The following is a 24,548-nucleotide window of genomic DNA, read 5'->3' as shown; positions in this document are numbered from 1 at the left end:
AAAAGTTAAAATGTTCAAAAGTGTTGATGAATGTGTAAAAAGTTAAAATGTTAAAGTGTTGATGAATGTGTAAATAGTTTAAATGTTAGAAAGTGTTGATGAATGTGTAAATAGTTGAAATGTTAAAAAGGGTTGATGAATGTGTAAATAGTTCAAATGTTCAAAAGTGTTGATGAATGTGTAAATAGTTTAAATGTTCAAAAGTGTTGATGAATGTGTAAATAGTTCAAATGTTACAAAGCGTAGCTGATTTAGTTAAAATGTTAGAAAGCATTGATGAATCAGTTAAAATGTACAAAAGTGTTGAAAAATGTGTAAAGAGTTTAAATGTTAGAAAGTGTTGATGAATGTGTAAATAGTTCAAAGGTTCAAAAGTGTTGATGAATGTGTAAAACGTTCAAAGGTTCGGAAGTGTTGATGAATGTGTAAATAGTTAAAATGTTCAAAAGTGTTGATGAATGTCTAAATAGTTCAAATGTTCAAAAGTGTTGATGAATGTGTAAAACGTTCAAAGGTTCGGAAGTGTTGATGAATGTGTAAATAGTTCAAATGTTCAAAGTGTTGATGAATGTGTAAATAGTTGAAATGTTACAAAGTTTTGATGAATGTGTAAATAGTTCAAATGTTACAAAGTGTTAAGGAATGTGTAAACAGTTTAAATGTTAGAAAGTGTTGATGAATGTGTAAATAGATAAAATATTAGAAAGTGTTGATGAATGTCTAAATAGTTCAAAAGTGTTGATGAATGTGTAAAACGTTCAAAGGTTCGTAAGTGTTGATGAATGTGTAAAAAGTTAAAATGTTCAAAAGTGTTGATGAATGTGTAAAAAGTTTAAATGTTAAAGTGTTGATGAATATGTAAATAGTTTAAATGTTAGAAAGTGTTGATGAATGTGTAAATATTTCAAATGTTAGAAAGTGTTGATGAATGTGTAAATAGTTTAAATGTTCAAAAGTGTTGATGAATGTGTAAATAGTTAAAATGTTACAAAGCGTAGCTGAATTAGTTAAAATGTTAGAAAGCGTTGATGAATCAGTTAAAATGTACAAAAGTGTTGAAAAATGTGTAAAGAGTTTAAATGTTAGAAAGTGTTGATGAATGTGTAAATAGTTCAAAGGTTCAAAAGTGTTGATGAATGTGTAAAACGTTCAAAGGTTCGGAAGTGTTGATGAATGTGTAAATAGTTCAAATGTTCAAAAGTGTTGATGAATGTGTAAATAGTTCAAATGTTCAAAAGTGTTGATGAATGTGTAAAACGTTCAAAGGTTCGGAAGTGTTGATGAATGTGTAAATAGTTCAAATGTTCAAAAGTGTTGATGAATGTGTAAATAGTTCAAATGTTACAAAGTTTTGATGAATGTGTAAATAGTTTAAATGTTACAAAGTGTTAAGGAATGTGTAAACAGTTTAAATGTTAGAAAGTGTTGATGAATGTGTAAATAGATAAAATATTAGAAAGTGTTGATGAACGTGTAAATAGTTCAAATGTTCAAAAGTGTTGATGAATGTCTAAATAGTTCAAATGTTCAAAAGTGTTGATGAATGTGTAAAACGTTCAAAGGTTCGGAAGTGTTGATGAATGTGTAAATAGTTCAAATGTTCAAAAGTGTTGATGAATGTGTAAATAGTTGAAATGTTACAAAGTGTTGATGAATGTGTAAATAGTTCAAATGTTACAAAGTGTTAAGGAATGTGTAAACAGTTTACATGTTAGAAAGTGTTGATGAATGTGTAAATAGATAAAATATTAGAAAGTGTTGATGAATGTCTAAATAGTTCAAATGTTCAAAAGTGTTGATGAATGTGTAAAACGTTCAAAGGTTCGTAAGTGTTGATGAATGTGTAAAAAGTTAAAATGTTCAAAAGTGTTGAATGTGTAAAAAGTTTAAATGTTAAAGTGTTGATGAATGTGTAAATATTTCAAATGTTAGAAAGTGTTGATGAATGTGTAAATAGTTTAAATGTTCAAAAGTGTTGATCAATGTGTAAATAGTTAAAATGTTACAAAGCGTAGCTGAATTAGTTAAAATGTTAGAAAGCGTTGATGAATCAGTTAAAATGTACAAAAGTGTTGAAAAATGTGTAAATAGTTTAAATGTTAGAAAGTGTTGATGAATGTGTAAATAGTTCAAAGGTTCAAGTGTTGATGAATGTGTAAAACGTTCAAAGGTTCGGAAATGTTGATGAATGTGTAAATAGTTCAAATGTTCAAAAGTGTTGATGAATGTGTAAATAGTTCAAATGTTCAAAAGTGTTGATGAATGTGTAAAACGTTCAAAGGTTCAGAAGTGTTGATGAATGTGTAAATAGTTGAAATGTTACAAAGTTTTGATGAATGTGTAAAGAGTTAAAATGTTAAAGTGTTGATGAATGTGTAAATAGTTCAAATGTTACAAAGTGTTAAGGAATGTGTAAATAGTTTAAATGTTAGAAAGTGTTGATGAATGTGTAAATAGATAAAATATTAGAAAGTGTTGATGAATGTGTAAATAGTTTAAATGTTAGAAAGTGTTGATGAATGTGTAAATAGTTCAAATGTTAGAAAGTGTTGATGAATGTGTAAATAGTTCAAATGTTACAAAGTGTTGATGAATGTGTAAAGAGTTAAAATGTTAAAGTGTTAAGGAATGTGTAAATAGTTTAAATGTTAGAAAGTGTTGATGAATGTGTAAATAGATAAAATGTTACAAAGTGTTGATGAATGTGTAAATAGTTCAAATGTTCAAAAGTGTTGATGAATGTGTAAATAGTTGAAATGTTCAAAAGTGTTGATGAATGTGTAAATAGTTAAAATGTTACAAAGCGTAGCTGAATTAGTTAAAATGTTAGAAAGCGTTGATGAATCAGTTAAAATGTACGAAAGTGTTGAAAAATGTGTAAAGAGTTTAAATGTTAGAAAGTGTTGATGAATGTGTAAATAGTTCAAAGGTTCAAAAGTGTTGATGAATGTGTAAATAGTTCAAAGGTTCGGAAGTGTTGATGAATGTGTAAAACGTTCAAAGGTTCGGAAGTGTTGATGAATGTGTAAATAGTTTAAATGTTAGAAAGTGTTGATGAATGTGTAAATGGTCCCACATTTCCAGTGATGTCATGCGACAGAGTTGCGGCCCACAATGCACCTGGTCCTTGGAGTAGGGCGTGTCCACTCTCTGGCGGTCCTTGCAGGCCTGCAGCAGGATGTGGATGGCGTTGAGCTGCAGGAGGATCTCACAGGCCATGCTGTCAAAGAAGGTGATGTTGGCCAACGCCGCCGACGCCAGCAGGAAGACTTCGCCACAGGAAGCGCTCTCGCACAAGCCTGGGAAACACATCTCAGATCTTTAACCAAGCGGGTCAAAGGTGACAGGCGAGCGCTCACCGATGAGCGCGGTGACGATGTCGTGCATGCTCTCCAGGAAGCTGGCCAGGTGCTGCGTGGACGTGTGGTGAGGCGACGTGATCTGAGCCACCACCGCCGCCGCCTCGGCCCGCGCCGCCTCCACGCTGCTGTCGTCCGTCAAGATGTCCGCCAGGCACAGGATGCCGTCCACCTGGCGGTCAAACGTCCTCATCAAACGCCATGTTTCAAAACATTTAGGAGCATTTGGGAACTGTTGAGAGCAAACTATAGCGCACATTTTTTTGTTGTGAGATTATCATCACACTTCAACATCTCTAACATGTAAATGCAGCCTCTTTGCTAGTAAAAGTTCTTAAATTTCTAGGTAAATAAAGCTTCAATATATGAATACAGGAAGTAAATAGTCTTTCTAATTTATACACTACATTACCCAGAAGGCTTAGCGCTGTAGACTGGAACAGGAAGTAGTTCTGAGCACATTTGTGCTGTTTAATCATTTAAACGTTGATCCATTGTGACACTCGCTTTGTCTACACAAGAAAGGAACATATTTTTTTGATACGACAATGGATGTGCACGAATAATAATGTAGTCTGATATTAAACAAATAAATCACTCCATGACATTAAGACATAAGAATAACAGACTAAAATTAAAAGTTGCACTTGCACCTTTCAGAGTGGAAAGGGATTGTGGAATTGTTATGATTTTATGGAATTATTAATACATACTTGCCAACCCTCCCGGATTTTCCGGGAGACTCCCGAAATTCAGGGCCTCTCCCGAAAACCTCCCCGGACAAATTTTCCCCCGAAAATCTCCCGAAATTCAGGCGCACTCGGACCTGAGTCCGCTAACCCACAATATAAACAGCGTGCCTGCCCAATCACGTTATAACTGTAGAATGATGGAGGGCGAGTTCTTGGTTTCTTATGTGGGTTTATTGCTAGGCAGTTTCATTAACGTCCTCCCAACAACACACAACAACAGCAGTCACGTTTTCGTCTACCGTAAAGCAGTTCGTGTGCCGTAAACAGCAATGTTGTGACACTCTTCAACAGGACAATACTGCCATCTAGTGCATTTGATGAAAGCACTTTTGTGCGTGCCACACAGCAATGCATCATCAGAGAGGGTGTTCAGCATGGTTCGAAAAATAGTGACAGAGAATAGAACAAGGATGGACAATTCATCCATCCATCCATCCATCTTCTTCCGCTTATCGGAGGTCGAGTCGCGGGGGCAGCAGCCTAAGCAGGGAAGCCCAGACTTCCCTCTCCCCAGCCACTTCGTCCAGCTCTTTCTGTGGGACCCCGAGGCGTTCCCAGGCCAGCCGGGAGACATAGTCTTCCCAACGTGTCCTGGGTCTTCCCCGCGGCCTCCTACCGGTCGGACGTGCCCTAAACACCTCCCTAGGGAGGCGTTCGGGTGGCATCCTGACCAGATGCCCGAACCACCTCATCTGGCTCCTCTCGATGTGGAGGAGCAGCGGCTTTACTTTGAGCTCCTCCCGGATGGCAGAGCTTCTCACCCTATCTCTAAGGGAGAGCCCCGCCACCCGGCGGAGGAAACAATTCAACCCTTAACTAAACAATGAGTAGATGAGTGCTATGTGTGTGTATATGTGTAAATAAATGAACACAGAAATTCAAGTATTTATTATATATATATATATATATATATATATATATATATATATATATATATATAATAAAATAAATATATATTTATAGCTAGAATTCACTGAAAGTCAAGTATTTCGTGTATATATATATATATGTATATATATATATATATATATGAATTACTTGACTTAGTATTTTGTCAAGCATTTCTTATATATATATATATATATATATAATAAAATAAATATATATTTATAGCTAGAATTCACTGAAAGTCAAGTATTTCTTATATATAATATATATATATATATATATATATATATATATATGAAATACTTGACTTGGTGAATTCTAGATGTAAATATACGTCTCCCCTCTTAACCACGCCCCCCGCCTCCCGAAATCGGAGGTCTCAAGGTTGGCAAGTATGGACATAAAGTGGTCATCTCCTCATTTTGAAGTCAAATTGCTCGTCGAAAAATAATGTAGTTCAAGTCTTTGTCCACACGGGGGCAGTGTTTTCCATTACAAACCAGCTTTAAACATTGCATGTAGTTCAGGTTGCCATCCACACGGGGGCAGTGTTTCCCATAACATACACGCTTTAAACTTTGCATGTAGTTCAAGTTGTTATCCACACGGGGGCAGTGTTTCCCATAACATACACGCTTTAAAATTAGCATTAAGGTTGGCCCAGCTACTTAGACATGCATTAAATTGAGTAAAAAATAGACAAAATGCAAACTAGGAACTCATACATGTTTTCATCATATGGCATAAAAGAGAAGGTGGAAGTCTTTTAACTGTTTGAAATCCCTTTGAGGGATTTACTGAAAGTCACACAAGTCCTTGTTTGTTCGCCATCAGCGACACTTAAGGGAGCAAAAGTTTGGAGACGAGCGCGCGGCGTGACTCGCACCTGTCACTCTCATCCGCTGATGAGCATCAGCGCTCCCACATTCCACCGTGCTCGTCCCTATTTCGGTCCCCCGGGGACGTCAGCAGCGTGGATGCAGCCTGACCCAGTGACGTGGAAACACCCACCTCCCCCATTTGCCACTCTCTACCTCACTTAACTTCTCCGCACGTACACACACAAAAGTTCGATAGACACACAAAAACGTTTACGAGTGGTTTGAGCTCTCGGCAATAAGAATATATCCAAAGCCTCTCAAGTTATGAGCCTGCACTCGTCTTATAAAAAAACGTTGTAGATTAGGTGGCAATAATTTGTTAAATGCTTTATATAAGATTATTAATGTATTATATTTTAACAAGGTCATCAAATTTGAGCAACTTTGATTGCATAAACAAATTATGAGTATGTTCTAAATAACCAACGTTGTGAATGATCCGCACTGCTCTCTTCTGTAATATGATCAGAGGATGAATTGTGTTGTGGTAAGTATTCCCCCATACTTCCACACTGTATGTAAGGTATGGGAGTACCAAGGTGCAGTATAGAGTACGGAGTGCATTTTCATTGAGGTATAGTTTTGCTTTGTTTATAATTGAGAGGCTTTTGGAGATTTTTGTTTTAATGTGTCTGACATGAGGTTTCCATGATAGTTTACTATCAATTATTACTCCCAAAAATGTATTCTCATTTACGATTTCAATTTGGGTACCATCAATACCTATTTTCTGTTCAGACGTTATGTTGCGATTTCCAAACATCACTATCTTAGTTTTATTTATATTCAAAGATAATTTATTTGTGTTCATCCATTTTTTTTACTATGTTTAGTTCTGTGTTTACTGTATTTATGAGCTCATTATAGTCATCACTACTGTAGAATATATTTGTGTCGTCTACAAATAGTATACATTTCAGTACTTTGGATGTATTAAACATATCATTAATATATACATTAAACAGTTTTGGCCCCAACACCGACCCTTGGGGGACACCACAAGCAGTGCCAAGAGTATCAGATAAAAATGTACCCATTGATTAAACGTCATCAAAAAGCATGTTGTTTCAATGTTGTATTTGTGTTGTTTTTTTGATTGATTGATTGAGAAGTTTATTGACATCTTAAAGAATTGAATCCATGTAATTAGAGATGTCCGATAATGGCTTTTTTGCCAATATCCGATATTCTGATATTGTCCAACTCTTAATTACCGATATCAACTGATACCGATATATACAGTCGTGGAATTAACACATTATTATGCCTAATTTTGTTGTGATGCCCCGCTGGATGCAATAAACAATGTAACAAAGTTTTCCAAAATAAATAAACTCAAATTATGGACAAAAATGCCAACATGGCACTGCCATATTTATTATTGAAGTCACAAAGTGCATTATTTTTTTTAACATGCCTCAAAACAGCAGCTTGGAATTTGGGACATGCTCTCCCTGAGAGAGCATGAGGACGTTGAGGTGGGGGGGGGTTGAGGTGGGGGCGGGGGGGTAGGTTGTACCGGGGGTGTATATTGTAGCGTCTTGGAAGAGTTAGTGCTGCAAGGGGTTCTGGGTATTTGTTCTGTTGTGTTTATGTTGTGTTACGGTGCGGATGTTCTCCCGAAATGTGTTTGTCATTCTTGTTTGGTGTGGGTTCACAGTGTGGCGCATATTTGTAACAGTGTTAAAGTTGTTTATACGGCCACCCTCAGTGTGACCTGTATGGCTGTTGACCACATTCACTTGCGTGTGTGTGTGTGTGTGTGTGTGTGTGTGTGTGTGTGTGTGTGTGTGTGTGTGTGTGTGTGTGTGTACTTTTTGAAACCAATACCGATAATTTTGAAACCGATACCAATAATTTCCGACATTACATTTTAAAGCATTTATCGGCCGATAATATCGGCAGTCCGATAAGATCGGACTGCCGATATTATCTCTACATGTAATGCTTTAAAAAGGCAAATGGATGGCACAAAAAGCCAAAAGGCTTGTTTCCATTGTGGTCCATTAATGTGATACATTCAATAATAAAATATATAACCTGTAACATGTAAATAAAAAAATACGTAAAAAAATTGATAAATTATGTACATATACACAGTATACATGTCAGGTGATTTGAAAGACAATATATACAAAAAATGGGGGGGGGGGGGGTATATATACACTATGTACATGACTTTGCACATGTTTGACTCCAAGAGTGTGCAAAACAGAATGAGAAAAGAAAATATATATACACCAGGGGTCACCAACCTTTTTGAAACCAAGAGCTACTTCTTGGGTACTGATTAATGCGAAGGGCTACCAGTTTCCATTCATCCATTTTCTACCGCTTATTCCCTTCGGGGTCGCGGGGGGCGCTGGAGCCTATCTCAGCTACAATCGGGCGGAAGGCGGGGTACACCCTGGACAAGTCGCCACCTCATCGCAGGGGCTACCAGTTTGATACACACTTAAATAAATTGCCAGAAATAGCCAATTTGCTCAATTTACCTTTAACTCTATGTTATTATTAATAATTAATGATATTTATCTTTGTGGAAACACTGATCATCTTAATGATTTCTCACAATAAATATATATAGAAACAGATAAATATCAATATGCAACACTTTATTTGTATATTTTCTCTAAGTGCACATTTTTCAAATTGAACATTTTCAAATGATCACTTCTAAGACAGTCTTGGGAAATCACAATATCCCATTTAAACTAGCTAGCCACTAACATTTTTTAACAAATCATGAATTACTTTGCACCATGTTTGTACAAATAATAACTCATGTAAAATACAAAAGTCAACTCTCAAATTTTGAAATAAATCATGTCACACTTTGAACTGGACACCAAATCTGTTATCTGTTTCTTTGTCAGTTAGTGAAGAATTGTGTTGTGGTAAGTATTCCCCCATACTTCCACACTGTATGTAAGGTATGGGAGTACCAAGGTGCAGTATAGAGTACGGAGTGCATTTTCATTGAGGTATAGTTTTGCTTTGTTTATAATTGAGAGGCTTTTGGAGATTTTTGTTTTAATGTGTCTGACATGAGGTTTCCATGATAGTTTACTATCAATTATTACTCCCAAAAATGTATTCTCATTTACGATTTCAATTTGGGTACCATCAATACCTATTTTCTGTTCAGACGTTATGTTGCGATTTCCAAACATCACTATCTTAGTTTTATTTATATTCAAAGATAATTTATTTGTGTTGATCCATTTTTTTACTATGTTTAGTTCTGTGTTTACTGTATTTATGAGCTCATTATAGTCATCACTACTGTAGAATATATTTGTGTCGTCTGCAAATAGTATACATTTCAGTACTTTGGATGTACTAAACATATCATTAATATATACATTAAACAATTTTGGCCGCAACACGGACCCTTGGGGGACACCACAAGCAATGCCAAGAGTATCAGATAAAAATGTACCCATTGATTAAACGTCATCAAAAAGCATGTTGTTTCAATGTTGTATTTGTGTTGTTTTTTTGATTTATTTATTGAGAAGTGTATTGACATCTTAAAGAATTGAATCCATGTAATTAGAGATGTCCGATAATGGCTTTTTTGCCAATATCCGATATTCTGATATTGTCCAACTCTTAATTACCGATATCAACTGATACCGATATATACAGTCGTGGAATTAACACATTATTATGCCTAATTTTGTTGTGATGCCCCGCTGGATGCAATAAACAATGTAACAAAGTTTTCCAAAATAAATAAACTCAAGTTATGGACAAAAATGCCAACATGGCACTGCCATATTTATTATTGAAGTCACAAAGTGCATTATTTTTTTTAACATGCCTCAAAACAGCAGCTTGGAATTTGGGACATGCTCTCCCTGAGAGAGCATGAGGACGTTGAGGTGGGCGGGGTTGAGGTGGGGGCGGGGGGGTAGGTTGTACCGGGGGTGTATATTGTAGCGTCTTGGAAGAGTTAGTGCTGCAAGGGGTTCTGGGTATTTGTTCTGTTGTGTTTATGTTGTGTTACGGTGCGGATGTTCTCCCGAAATGTGTTTGTCATTCTTGTTTGGTGTGGGTTCACAGTGTGGCGCATATTTGTAACAGTGTTAAAGTTGTTTATACGGCCACCCTCAGTGTGACCTGTATGGCTGTTGACCACATTCACTTGCGTGTGTGTGTGTGTGTGTGTGTGTGTGTGTGTGTGTGTGTGTGTGTGTGTGTGTGTGTGTGTGTGTACTTTTTGAAACCAATACCGATAATTTTGAAACCGATACCAATAATTTCCGACATTACATTTTAAAGCATTTATCGGCCGATAATATCGGCAGTCCGATAAGATCGGACTGCCGATATTATCTCTACATGTAATGCTTTAAAAAGGCAAATGGATGGCACAAAAAGCCAAAAGGCTTGTTTCCATTGTGGTCCATTAATGTGATACATTCAATAATAAAATATATAACCTGTAACATGTAAATAAAAAAATACGTAAAAAAATTGATAAATTATGTACATATACACAGTATACATGTCAGGTGATTTGAAAGACAATATATACAAAAAATGGGGGGGGGGGGGGGGTATATATACACTATGTACATGACTTTGCACATGTTTGACTCCAAGAGTGTGCAAAACAGAATGAGAAAAGAAAATATATATACACCAGGGGTCACCAACCTTTTTGAAACCAAGAGCTACTTCTTGGGTACTGATTAATGCGAAGGGCTACCAGTTTCCATTCATCCATTTTCTACCGCTTATTCCCTTCGGGGTCGCGGGGGGCGCTGGAGCCTATCTCAGCTACAATCGGGCGGAAGGCGGGGTACACCCTGGACAAGTCGCCACCTCATCGCAGGGGCTACCAGTTTGATACACACTTAAATAAATTGCCAGAAATAGCCAATTTGCTCAATTTACCTTTAACTCTATGTTATTATTAATAATTAATGATATTTATCTTTGTGGAAACACTGATCATCTTAATGATTTCTCACAATAAATATATATAGAAACAGATAAATATCAATATGCAACACTTTATTTGTATATTTTCTCTAAGTGCACATTTTTCAAATTGAACATTTTCAAATGATCACTTCTAAGACAGTCTTGGGAAATCACAATATCCCATTTAAACTAGCTAGCCACTAACATTTTTTAACAAATCATGAATTACTTTGCACCATGTTTGTACAAATAATAACTCATGTAAAATACAAAAGTCAACTCTCAAATTTTGAAATAAATCATGTCACACTTTGAACTGAACACCAAATCTGTTATCTGGTTCTTTGTCAGTTAGTGAAGACCAAGTCTTTAAAATATTTTCTTGGATTTTCAAATTCTATTTGAGTTTTGTCTCTCTTAGAATTAAAAATGCCGAGCAAAGCGAGACCAGCTTGCTAGTAAATAAATAACATTTAAAAAATAGAGGCAGCTCACTGGTAAGTGCTGCTATTTGAGCTATTTTTAGAACAAGCCAGCGGGCTACTCATCTGGTCCTTACGGGCTACCTGGTGACCCCTGATATACACTATAACCACATATACTACTTACGTATAAAATACTACACGGTCTAGCTCCATCCTATCTTGCTGATTGTATTGTACCATATGTCCAGGCAAGAAATCTGCGTTCAAAGAACTCCGGCTTATTAGTGATTCCCAGAGCCCAAAAAAAGTCTGCGGGCTATTGAGCGTTTTCTATTCGGGCTCCGGTACTCTGGAATGCCCTCCCGGTAACAGTTAGAGATGCTACCTCAGTAGAAGCATCTTAAAACTCATTTGTTTACCCTAGCCTTTAAAAAGACCCCCTTTTAGACCAGTTGATCTGCCGTTTCTTTTCTGCTCTGCCCCCTTCTCCTTCGTGGAGGGGGGGGGGCACAGGTTCGGTGGCCACGGATGAAGCGCTGGCTGTCCAAAGTCGGGACCCGGGGTGGACCGCTCGTCTGTGCATCGGTTGGGGACATCTCTGCGCTGCTGACCCGTCTCCGCTCGGGATGGTCTCCTGCTGGCCCCACTATGGACTGGACTCTCACTATTATGTTAGATCCACTATGGACTGGACTCTCACTATTATGTTGGATCCACTATGGACTGGACTCTCACTATTATGTTAGATCCACTATAGACTGGACTCTCACTATTATGTTAGATCCACTATGGACTGGACTCTCACTATTATGTTAGATCCACTATGGACTGGACTCTCACTATTATGTTAGATCCACTATAGACTGGACTCTCACTATTATGTTAGATCCACTATGGACTGGACTCTCACTATTATGTTAGATCCACTATGAACTGGACTCTCACTATTATGTTAGATCCACTATGGACTGGACTCTCACTATTATGTAAGATCCACTATGGACTGGACTCTCACTATTATGTTAGATCCACTATAGACTGGACTCTCACTATTATGTTAGATCCACTATGGACTGGACTCTCACTATTATGTTAGATCCACTATAGACTGGACTCTCACTGTTATGTTAGATCCACTATGGACTGGACTCTCACTATTATGTTAGATCCACTATGGACTGGACTCTCACTATTATGTTAGATCCACTATGGACTGGACTCTCACTATTATGTTTGATCCACTATGGACTGGACTCTCACAATATTATGCTAGATCCACTCGACGTCCCCACATCTGCAGTCCCCTCCAAGGTTTCTCATTGTCCCATTGGGTTGAGTTTTTCCTTGCCCTGATGTGGGGTCTGAGCCGAGGATGTCGTTGTGGCTTGTGCAGCCCTTTGAGACACTCGTGATTTAGGGCTACCGTATATAGGTAAACATTGATTGCATTGATTGATATAAACCTGTTTGATGCTTCGGAAAGTTGCTGTGGATCAATTTTGGTTCAGATCAGGTAGAGGTTGAGCTGAGCCAGGATTTTATGGCAGTTTGAAAATTTAGTAGGGAAGTTGGAATTTTAAGGTCCGTTGGTAGTGCATTCCACTGTGTGGTGGCAAAATAGTAGAATGCATTTTTTCCTATGAGACTCTTGAATTTGCGGGGGGGACGAGGTCTGAGGAACCCCCTCTCGTGTAGTACCTGTGAGCATCACTTAATCTGGTGAAATAGTTGGACAGGTACTTGGGGACAGTTTCTCCGAGTATTTTGAATACCAGGCACATTGCGATTTGGTGTACTCTTTCCTCAACTCTAAGCCATCCCAATTTGGTAAAGTGGGATTGAGTTAGGTGAGTCCTGTATGGGAGGTTGAGCACGAGTCTCTTTTGGGAAGTTTTCAGTTTTGTTTTTAGTGGCTTGGGGGTACTGGTGAACCACGAGGTGCAGGCGTAGTCAAAATGACACTGTATGAGGGCACCGGCAAGGGTCTTAAGTGTATCCCTGTTGATAAATGCAGAAATCCTGCCCATAAATCTAGTTTTATTATTGGTCTTGGGGATTGCTTTTAATGCCATTTTTTTTACCCGAGAGTGTTGTCCAATATACAAGCTAGTTAAATGACCTTGTCTTTGCTGGTGATTATGGTATCACCTGCTTTAATCGTAAAGCCTGGGGATTTACCTAGGTTGTGCTTGGACCCAAATAGGATGGACTCTGATTTACCCAGGTGTAGTGACAGTTAGTTTGTTATCAGAAAGCCAGACACAGAGATTACTTAGTTTGGTGCCGAATATATTTTTGTCAATTTGTTAAAGTTATTTGTTTTATTGAAATTGTTTAAAATATTTATAATCCGTGCAGAAATACATTATGAACTCAATTGGCTTTTTTTCTACATATACATATACCGTATTTTTCGGACTATAAGTCGCAGTTTTTTTCATAGTTTGGCCGGGGGTGCGACTTATACTCAGGAGCGACTTATGTGTGAAATTATTAACACATTACCGTAAAATATCAAATAATATTATTCAGCTCATCCACGTAAGAGACTAGACGTATAAGATTTCATGGGATTTAGCGATTAGGAGTGACAGATTGTTTGGTAAACGTATAGCATGTTCTATATGTTATAGTTATTTGAATGACTCTTACCATAATATGTTACGTTAACATACCAGGCACGTTCTCAGTTGGTTATTTATGCCTCATATAACGTACACTTATTCAGCCTGTTGTTCACTATTCTTTATTTATTTTAAATTGCCTTTCAAATGTCTATTCTTGGTGTTGGCTTTTATCAAATACATTTCCCCCAAAAAATGCGACTTATACTCCGGAGCGACTTATACTCCGAAAAATACGGTACAAAAAATAAATACAAATAAAAAGAATATATATATATATAAAAATTAAAAAGAATATATATATATATATTCTTTTTTACAAAAAAATAAATAAAAATAAAAAGTATGTATATATATATATATATATATATATATATATATAAAAAATTTAAAAAAAAAATTAAAAATATCTATATATATATATATATATATAAAAATAAATAAAAATAAAAAGAATGTATATATATATATATTATTTATTTATTTATATATATATATATATATATTCTTTTTATTTTTATTTATTTTTTGTACCGTATTTCTGAAAAAAAAAAAAAAAAAAAAACAATATATATATATATATATATATATATATATATATATATATTCTTTTTTATTTTGATATATATATATATATATATATATATATACACACATATATATATATATATATAATATATATATAAAATATATATATTTTGATATATATATATATACATATATATATCAAAATAAAAAAGAATATATATATATATATATATATATATATATATATATATATATATATATATATATATTCTTTTTTTTCTTTTTTTTTTTTTCATAAAAATGCCTTTATTAATTAAAAAATTTTCTTTTTTTTTTCTTTTTCTTTTTTTTTTACAAACTAAAATGTTGAAAAAGAAACATTTAAACACTTAAATTAAAATATGACTCTTGGGAATCGAGAACAATATTTAATGTTTCTTCTTTCAAGAAAGTCTACTCTGAGTGAATTTATTGTGTGAATGCTCCAAAGCATCCACACATATGGTTTTCTACGCCAAAATTAATCAATTTATCAAACTTCTTCAACTTCTTCTTCTTCTTCTCCAGATTTTGGCACGCTCTACCTTCTCCATTCAAACCATTCAAACCATTCCAACTTCAAACTGTTCAGCCTGTTCGGGAATCGCAGGCTTTCCCTTGACAAATTCCAAGATTTCCCAGAATTCCAGGTTTTCCGGGACATTTTTCAACCATTCCACCTTCAACCTATTCCACTCATTCTGGACATTCAAACTATCATGTTTCGAAGTTCCAAAAAATTCCAGGAATTCCCAGAATTCCCGTTTTTTTAAACCCGTTTTTGACCCTTTTTTCTGGCGACTACTCGTTCCACATTTTTAACCCACTTCAACCGTTCCACCGTCAAAACAATCCTCTTAATCAGGAACTGGAAAAATTCCCGGTTTTCCTGAAATTCCAGGAATTCCTTAATACCATATCTCAATTCAACATGTTACTACTTCAACATTTCTCGACCGATTTGAAAAATTCCAACAACAACAATTTCAACTCATTCAGAACATTCAAGTTTTTTTACCATTTTCAAAAAAATTCCCGCTTTTCCCGAGATTCCCAATTTTTTTGGAAATCCCCAATGGGACATTCTTTAAAGTTCAACAACCCCCACATTTTCCATCTGTTTCCAACTGTTCCAACTTCAAAATATTTACCCTGTTTGGGAATAGTGTGCTCTACTTCAACAATTCTAAAAAAATTTCCAGGATTTCAGTTCAACAATAGCATTGGAGCATTGGAAATTGGAACAATTTCCCTTGTGGACCAATAAAGTTTGTCTAAATCTAAGTCTAAGTCTATTCACACAAAATTCCTTCAGGAATTGCCTCGTCTAGTTATAGTTAATTTTTAAATAAAATTGGTAAAATATTTCAGTGTGTGTATAAATAATTATACTTCTACAATAATAACCATGATCATTTTGGTCACAATAACAGTGAAGTCTATTGGAGGTTCAACACGTTGCCATGGTGATATGCCTTTCACAGTTATAGTAAGCACATTTTAAATGGAGATTTAGGAAACAGTTAGTTAATAATACAAGCAGGTGTGCTCCCATCTACCTGTCAATCATCCCGTCGTGTTTTTATCCCCACACAAAGTTCCCACGTGGGGATAAAAGTGAGCAACAAACAGCGGCCATGACAGTTGTGTTTGTCGAGCCTGAGCGGGCGGCAGCGAGCCGACGTGGCTGACAGCCCCTCACTCCCCTGAGACCGCGCTGCTAATCAGGAGCGGACTTCTGCTTTGTTGACGTTACACACCTGGATGCTTCTATACTTTATAGTAGCCATAGGCGATACAACTACTTTGGGTATCGAATATCGGGGCAGTATCACTCACACCAATGCAGATACTTTTACTTTGAAATTCATTTAATTATCGCATTTTTGACCACAATTATAATCAGACAAAAACACTACATTAGGCAATATGAAGTCAATAAAGGAAAACAACAAAACATGGGCAACTACTGGCTCTAATTTAAATACTTTTGTTTGGTTTTTTTGTCCCGAGACTTAGTTCCTGAGTTTGTAAACAATAAGAAAACAACAGCAAAAAAATAATAATAATAATATTGATTCAGTCACTCTGGTTCTGAACATATACTGATACCAAACTTGGTATTGTTTACGATAAAAAGCTCTAGCTTAGCGGGTAGCATATCTTCTTGTATCCCCCTACAGTGTGGAGTGTACCATGTTTAGCTATTCACAGGCCTCCAGCGATGATTAGTGACTTTCACTGTGGAGGTATGTCAGCCGCTAGCGAGGAGTCTACGTAGCAGGAGTGCCCAAACTCCGTCCGGTAGCCAATTGCGTTTTCAATTTGGCCCGCGAGACATCACAAGTTCAACAAGCAATCTGGCCGGGTCATAATACATTTAAATATCCGGCAGTTTGATCGGTGCTTAGTTGTCAGCATCTTGTAGATTCAGACCAGTGACCATGGAGTATGCTTTCTAGGGAGTACATGCACAGCATTTACTGATATGACTCAATCTAAACAATCTTCTCTAGTCATGGCGCAGGAAGAAAAAAAAAAAAAAAAACAGCACAAAAAGTCAGCACAAATGCTCACTGTCCACTGAACTTTGTGGATATTATATATAAAAAACAGCCAACCGCCATAAAAAGTTGAAAATTACACCCATTTAGCAATGCATGATGGGAAAAATGCCAAACACTCTCACCACATGTATTCATATTTGGCACATTTTAGCTTCTTGATATTTCTGACTGATTACAAAATATTAAGTAGGTGAATTCTAAAAATTATGAATTATATATCCATTATATTATTATAATATGTACACATATATGTATATGCTATATAGTATACAGTATATAAATATACGTATGTATATATATATATATATATATATATATATATATATATATATATATATATATATATATATATATATATATATACACACACACACACACACACACACACATACAAATATATATATATATATATACATATATATATATATATATCTACACATATATACACTAACATATATATATATACACACAAACACATATACACACATATGTATATATATTCATATACTGTATGTATATAAATATATATACATTTATATACACATATGTATATATATAAATATATATACACATTATACACATTATATATATACACATTATACACATTATATATATATATATATATATATATATATATATACTGTGTATATATATATATATATATATATATATATATACTTACTTTGCATGCAGTTGGCTTTTTGTTTTTGTTTGTTTGCTTTTTAGCCCAATGCATTACTGCCATCTAAAGTCTAGGATTTGCAACCTAATGTTATGCTTAATAAAGACTCAGAAATGTGTAATAACATGAAATATAACGACTGGACAGCAGTTTTCATAATTAGCTCATTTTTAAATGCTGCAATAAGAATGCTATTTTATAATAAAAAACAATTAATATTTACTAACCCATACAAAAGGCACCAAAAATCGGTACCATTGATATCGATTTCCAGGTGCCAATCGGTTCAAGAGTTCCTATCCCGAGTCATGTGACAGTCATGTGACTATGCGAGCATGTGGCTTCCCTGGGTAAGCTAGCTCATTGGCAAAATATTCCATTAACAATTGTAATGCTTTAATATGGTGCCAAACATTATAATCCGACTGTTTGTACTGCATTTTCTTCAATGAATTCACATGAAATAAGCTGGGAAAATATCAAGTTTTCAGCGCTAATGTTGCTACGGAAAGCCTTGTATAGCAAAAATGCTAACACGACAGTCAACAAATGAATGAATGCACTGCAAAAACTGAAATCTAAGTAAGAATAAATATCTCAAATAAGGGTGATATTTGCTTATTTTCTGTCTGTTAAGACAATTCTTCTCACTAAGCAGATTTTATGTTAGAGCATTTTACTTGTTTTAAGGGTTTTGGTCCTAAACGATCTCAGTAAGATATTACAGCTTGTTGCTGAGATTTTATGACCTATATTGAGTAAAACATGCTTGAAACTAGAATATCAACTGATGCAAAGCTGTGTCATTAACACTCACAAGTATAAAACTACTTTTTTTAAAGTAATAATTTCTTACTTTAAGCATGAAAAAAAATCATGACCGAGCGCATATCATTATGTCAAAATAATGGCACTAGCATTTACTTAATTTAAGAATATTTTTCAACATATTGAGCAAAAAGGTCTAATTTTTTTTTCTACCAAGAAAAGTGCACTTGTTATTAGTGAGAATATACTTATTTTAAGGTATTTTTGGGTTCATTGATGTAGCTAATTTTACTTGTTTCGACAAGCCGAATTTTCTTGTTCTATTGGCAGATAATTTTGCTTAGTTCAAATAAAATACCCCTAATTTTTGTATTTTTTTTTTTAGTTTTTAAATACTGGACTTTTTGCAGTGTGAATTCACAAATGTGTTGGTTGTTATACGGATCTACGAAGGGCAGGGTGCTTGTGTGGATGGGACACTCTACCTTGTCCAGCTGCTTGATGCCTTCCTCCACGCAGCAGATGGAGGCCACCGTCCTCAGGGCGTGAGCGTAAAGGCCCATGAAGCGGTCCTGTCTGCAGATCTTGAACAGCGACACCACCGCTCCTTCCTGCACAGACATGACGATGCACAGCATTATCCATCAAACAATAAAAAAGACCCAACTGTCAAAAGTAAAAACCCTGTTCGGGTTTTGTAGATAAGATAATTGGTCAAGTGTTAGAATAATCATGTATATATTATCACACAACTTTATGCTTAAGGGCCGTAGCTATAGTTATTATCTGTATATTTCTATCTGTGCAAAGCTGGCAATCCAAAAGATTGCCAGCCATCTCGTATCAGTGTTGTGCCTGCTAACTGCCAAGGCCGAACACCGCCGTGACGCAGACAGAGTAGAGACAAGGTGATATCACCAGCGTCAATACATTTGCATTTTTGTGTAATCATATATTGTGTCTAACTGGAGTTGTCGAGATTACCCCCTTCCCTCAGCGACAGCTTCAGTGATGTAACCAGGGACCTCCCAAATAAATAGAGGAAGCACGCGGGCTGGACTTTTAGAGCGTAGTTTGGATCTGTAACTACAATACAGCCCAAAACCTCCTCATTGAGCCAAATTGAACTCTGTCTCTGCATGATTTCTTGCTTCTCGTCTGTTTGATAGATGTCATCAGTGTTTGAACCTGACACAAGCGCTCGTCCCGCATTGTGGTTATAATACGGCAGCATGCAATAGGTAAGGTTGTATTTTTGCCTAATTCCTGTGAGAATCCTGCGTGTGACTGAAGCATTAATGTGTGGCACGATCCAGGACTAGCTGCAGTGTGAAAAAACAACCGCTAGGGGGCATCTGTGAGTATAATCGAACGTATCAGGTCCTATCAGGTCGGTAGTGTATCCTTCACTCGCGCTTCAAGTGCGGGATAAAGTAAACCCTAAAAAATTTAAAAAAAAACCTTGTCAAATGGCTGATTGGTATTTGGGTTGACCGTGGTATGTTAATGTCCACAAAGAAAGGGTATGATTCATAGATGGAATACTTTCATAGTTGGAACATAAAATAATTATTGATGACCTTCTAAATGTGTTTTTATCATAACTAGACATGTAGTCACCTTTACACTACTTTTACCAGATATAGTAGCTATAGCTAGGGTGTAACAATATGACATTGTCATATCGCAGTTGTTGTGACCACAGAACTTTCCTCCAGAAGGTCTTATCTTTGTCCATGTGATGTCAAATAAAACAAAAATTGAGCTGTTTGGCCACAATACCCAGCAATATGTTTGGAGGAGAAAAGGTGAGGCCTTTAATCCCATGAACACCAGGCCTACCGTCAAGCACGGTGGTGGTAGTATTATGCTCTGAGCCTGTTTTTCTGCCAATGGAACTGGTGCTTTACAGAGAGTAAATGGGACAATGAAAAAGGAGGATTACCTGCACATTCTTCAGGACAAGCTAAAATCATCAGCCCGGAGGTTGGGTCTTGGGCGCAGTTGGGTGTTCCAACAAGACAATGACCCCAAACACGTCAAAAGTCAGGCGAGAATTAAGGTTTTAAACTGGCCTTCCCAAAGTCCTGACTTAAACATGTGGACAATGCTGAAGAAACAAGTCCATGTCAGAAAACCAACACATTTAGCTGAACTGCACCAATTTTGTCAAGAGGAGTGGTCAACAATTCAAGCAGAAACTTGCCAGAAGCTTGTGGATGGCTACCAAAAGTGCCTTATTGCAGTGAAACTTGCCAAGGGACATGTAAGCAAATATTAACATTGCTGTATGTATACTTTTGACCCAGCAGATTTGCTCACATTTTCAGTAGACCCATAATAAATTCAAAAAAGAACCAAACTTCATGAATGTTTTTTTGTGACCAACAAGTATGTGCTCCAATCACTCTATCACAATAAAACAAGAGTTGTAAAAATTATTGGAAACTCAAGACAGCCATGAAATTATGTTCTTTACAAGTGTATGTAAACTTTCGACCACAACTGTGTATATATATATATATATATACATTTATATATATATACATATATATACATATATATATATATATATATATATATATATATATATATATATATATACTATATACACACACACACACACACACACACACACACATATATATATATATATATATACACACACACATACATACATACATATATATATACACACACACACACATACATATACATATATATATATATATATATATATATATATATATATATATATATATATATATATATATATATAATTATTATTATTATTATCATAGGATGGTATATTGGGGATTTTTTTTTTTTATACATTTTTTAAAATTAGAAATCTATTTTTAATCTGGATGAATAAGAATCGTGATTGGGATGTGAATCGATTTTTTTTTGTGTAGAACTAATATCTTTCCAATTATTCTCACTAGGGATGTCCGATAATGGCTTTTTGCCGATATCCGATATTCAGATATTGTCCGACTCTTTAATTACCGATACCAATATCAACCGATATATACAGTCGTGGAATTAACACATTATTATGCCTATTTTGGACAACCAGGTATGGTGAAGATAAGGTACTTTAAAAAAATAAAAAATAAAATAAAATAAGATAAATAAATTAAAAACATTTTCTTGAATAAAAAAGAAAGCAAAACAATATAAAAACAGTTACATAGAAACTAGTAACTAATGAAAATTAGTAAAATTAACTGTTAAAGGTTAGTACTATTAGTGGACCAGCAGCACGCACAATCATGTGTGCTTACGGACTGTATCCCTTGCAGACTGTATTGATATATATTGATATATAATGTAGGAACCAGAATATTAATAACAGAAAGAAACAACCCTTTTGTGTGAATGAGTGTGAATGGGGAAGGGAGGTTTTTTGGGTTGGTGCACTAATTGTAAGTGTATCTTGTGTTTTTTATGTTGATTTAATAAAAAAACTAAACAAAAACAAAAAAAACGACACCGATAATAAAAAAAACGATACCGATAATTTACGATATTACATTAGAGATGTCGACATCTCTAATTCTCACCATCCCCCGAGGCACGCAGCGTCAGTGCTAGTCTTTCTAGCACTTTTTATAATAATATTAAAAATAATAATTGAAAAATGTATTTCCCATAAATTTGTTTTAATACAAAACATGCATGAAATTGAATGTAGGTTGGGTTAAAAAAACAACAAAAAAAAGGTATAAAAATGGTTTCACATAAATACAAAAGTGAAAAAAAAGTAGTAGTGGGGGCTCCAAATAGAATTCTGCTCAGGGCCTCAAATTAGCCCTGGGTGTCGTCGTGCTCCACGGGGCACATTATAATAATTTTGTGAGGACATTGTGGGGTGCAGCTGAACCACGTCAGAAGAATCACGGCGGTCCTCCATGGAATGACTGGATTTTATCGCGTTTGATAAACATTGCATTTTTCATGAGCTGAAAAATGAGCTCCATGTCTGCTGTTGGAGTAAACAAATATGTGTCATGTCCACACAGACCTCGGCCCCTGGCAAACATTTCCAGGTATTCGTCCGTGTGCAAATAGATGGAATTACCTGCCAGGAGGCAGCCATTATCCTAATACGGCCATTAGAGCCGACATGACTCTTTCACGTTTGGAGTGGCCAATCATGCGGCCCCTGTTGTGATTGGACGGCCTGACAGGTTCTCATACGAGCCCGTCGGCAGAGTTTGTATTTGTGACGGTGGCAGTTTTTATTATGAAAAACACAAGAGGGAGAGATTTAAGAAATAATCCAAAGAAGGAAGTCATCGGATGGATCGGAACGCAGTTTTTTTTGTGATTGTGTGCCCTAAAATAACTGAATTTGTGGCGGCTTTTTCTGAAATTTGCATAGATGTTTTTTTTCCCAATAACATTAAATCATCTTGTGATTTTATGCATTGATTATCGCTATTTTTAATCTAAAAAATATCCAAGGATTACAACAAAAAATTGGATAACATATACTGTATTGATGTTTTATTCATTTTATACCACACACACATAAAAGTAGATACCAGATGGCAGTTAAAGCATATTGATAAATTACTGTACTGTTTTAATTCATCATACCTAATAATAATAATAGTCAATTATAATTACAGGCGTCCTTGTTATATAGAGATTCTCCACGTGTGTTACGCTTAAAAAGTATTTGTCCATCTTAAACATTGGGAAATTGGAGATGACGTGAGATTATCATCACACTTCAACTTCTCTAACAAATGCTGCCTCTTTACCAGGTCAGCATTGCAAAAAGAAAATATGTTTTTAATTCTCTTACCCTGGATAAATAAAGCCCAAATAAATATGTTTATAGGTGTGAACTAGGATAACAGGACAGAGTTGTGTAAAATAAATGCTTTAAAATGTGATATCGGAAATTATCGGTATCGGTTTCAAAAAGTAACATTTATGACTTTTTAAAAAGCCGCTGTTCGGAGTGGTACACGGACATAGGGAGAAGTACAGAGCGCCAATACACCTTAAAGGCATATCTACGGCTTTTCACACACACAAGTGAATGCAAGCATACTTGGTCAACAGCCATACAGGTCACACTGAGGGTGGCCGTATAAACAACTTTAACACTGTTACAAATATGCGCCACACAAACACATTTCGGGAGAACATCCGCACCGTAACACAACATAAACACAACAGAACAAATACCCAGAAGCCCTTGCAGCACTAACTCTTCCGAGACGCTACAATAGACACCCCCTGCTACCCCTTAACCCCCCCACCTCAACCCCGCCCACCTCAACCTCCTCATGCTCTCTCAGGGAGAACATGTCCCAAATTCCAAGCTGCTGTTTTGAGGCATGTTCAAAAAAAGTAATGCACTTTGTGACTTCAATAATAAATATGGCAGTGCCATGTTGGCATTTTTGTCCATAACTTGAGTTGATTTATTTTGGAAAACTTTGTTACATTGTTTAATGCATCCAGCGGGGCATCACAACAAAATTAGGCATAATAATGTGTTAATTCCACGACTGTATATATCGGTATCGGTTGATATCGGAATCTGTAATTAAGAGTTGGACAATATCGGAATATCGGATATCGGCAAAAAAGCCATTATCGGACATCTCTAGTTGATACTGTTACCAGATTGGCTGTTAGCGTGTCACTTCCCACTGATCAGTGATCACTTCCTGCGTTGCTCGGTTACCAGAGAGTGGGTGTCTTTGTTCATGCAACCAATCTTGCTTCGCAACTTCCGCTTTCTTCCGACAAAGAAAAAAAATGTTTTATCGTAATGATAAATGCACTGATTCAGAAATCGGGGGAAACAAAACAACCACTAAGCCGCCACATGGCACAAAATCAAAAATGCGCAGAGAAGTTGAAAAAGTTGCAAGGCTGCGTATAATATGCGGAAATTGATAATTTTGCGTGAATCAGCGCAATTGCAACCTGGCAAAGTCCTGGAGGGACGAACAAAAACTGTTCACGTTGTCTTGAAAGACGTTTCGCCTCTCCTCCGAGCAGGCTTGTTACTCTGATATTTCTACCTAAATAAATGTTTTCTGACGGTTTGAAATTAAGTGTATTGTAATGG

The 24,548-nt window shown here is 35.8% G+C and overlaps 1 protein-coding gene across 3 annotated transcripts in view; it reads right to left on the bottom strand.

The window, feature by feature from the left end:
• The window catches only part of LOC133572098 (protein inscuteable homolog), a 142,400-nt gene that overhangs the window by 17,565 nt on the left and 100,287 nt on the right, over positions 1-24,548 (bottom strand). For all 3 annotated transcript variants that reach the window (XM_061924794.2, XM_061924795.2, XM_061924796.2), the window contains 3 exons: positions 18,934-19,059; positions 3,360-3,531; positions 3,121-3,299 (listed from right to left, as the gene is read on the bottom strand). In XM_061924794.2, the coding sequence (XP_061780778.1) occupies positions 3,121-3,299; positions 3,360-3,531; positions 18,934-19,059 (477 nt within the window). The remainder of the gene's footprint in view (positions 1-3,120; positions 3,300-3,359; positions 3,532-18,933; positions 19,060-24,548) is intronic.

The sequence above is a fragment of the Nerophis lumbriciformis genome, linkage group LG29 (assembly GCF_033978685.3).
Source record: "Nerophis lumbriciformis linkage group LG29, RoL_Nlum_v2.1, whole genome shotgun sequence".
Classification (NCBI taxonomy): Eukaryota; Metazoa; Chordata; class Actinopteri; order Syngnathiformes; family Syngnathidae; genus Nerophis; species Nerophis lumbriciformis.
This window is presented reverse-complemented; position numbering and strand designations above follow the sequence as displayed.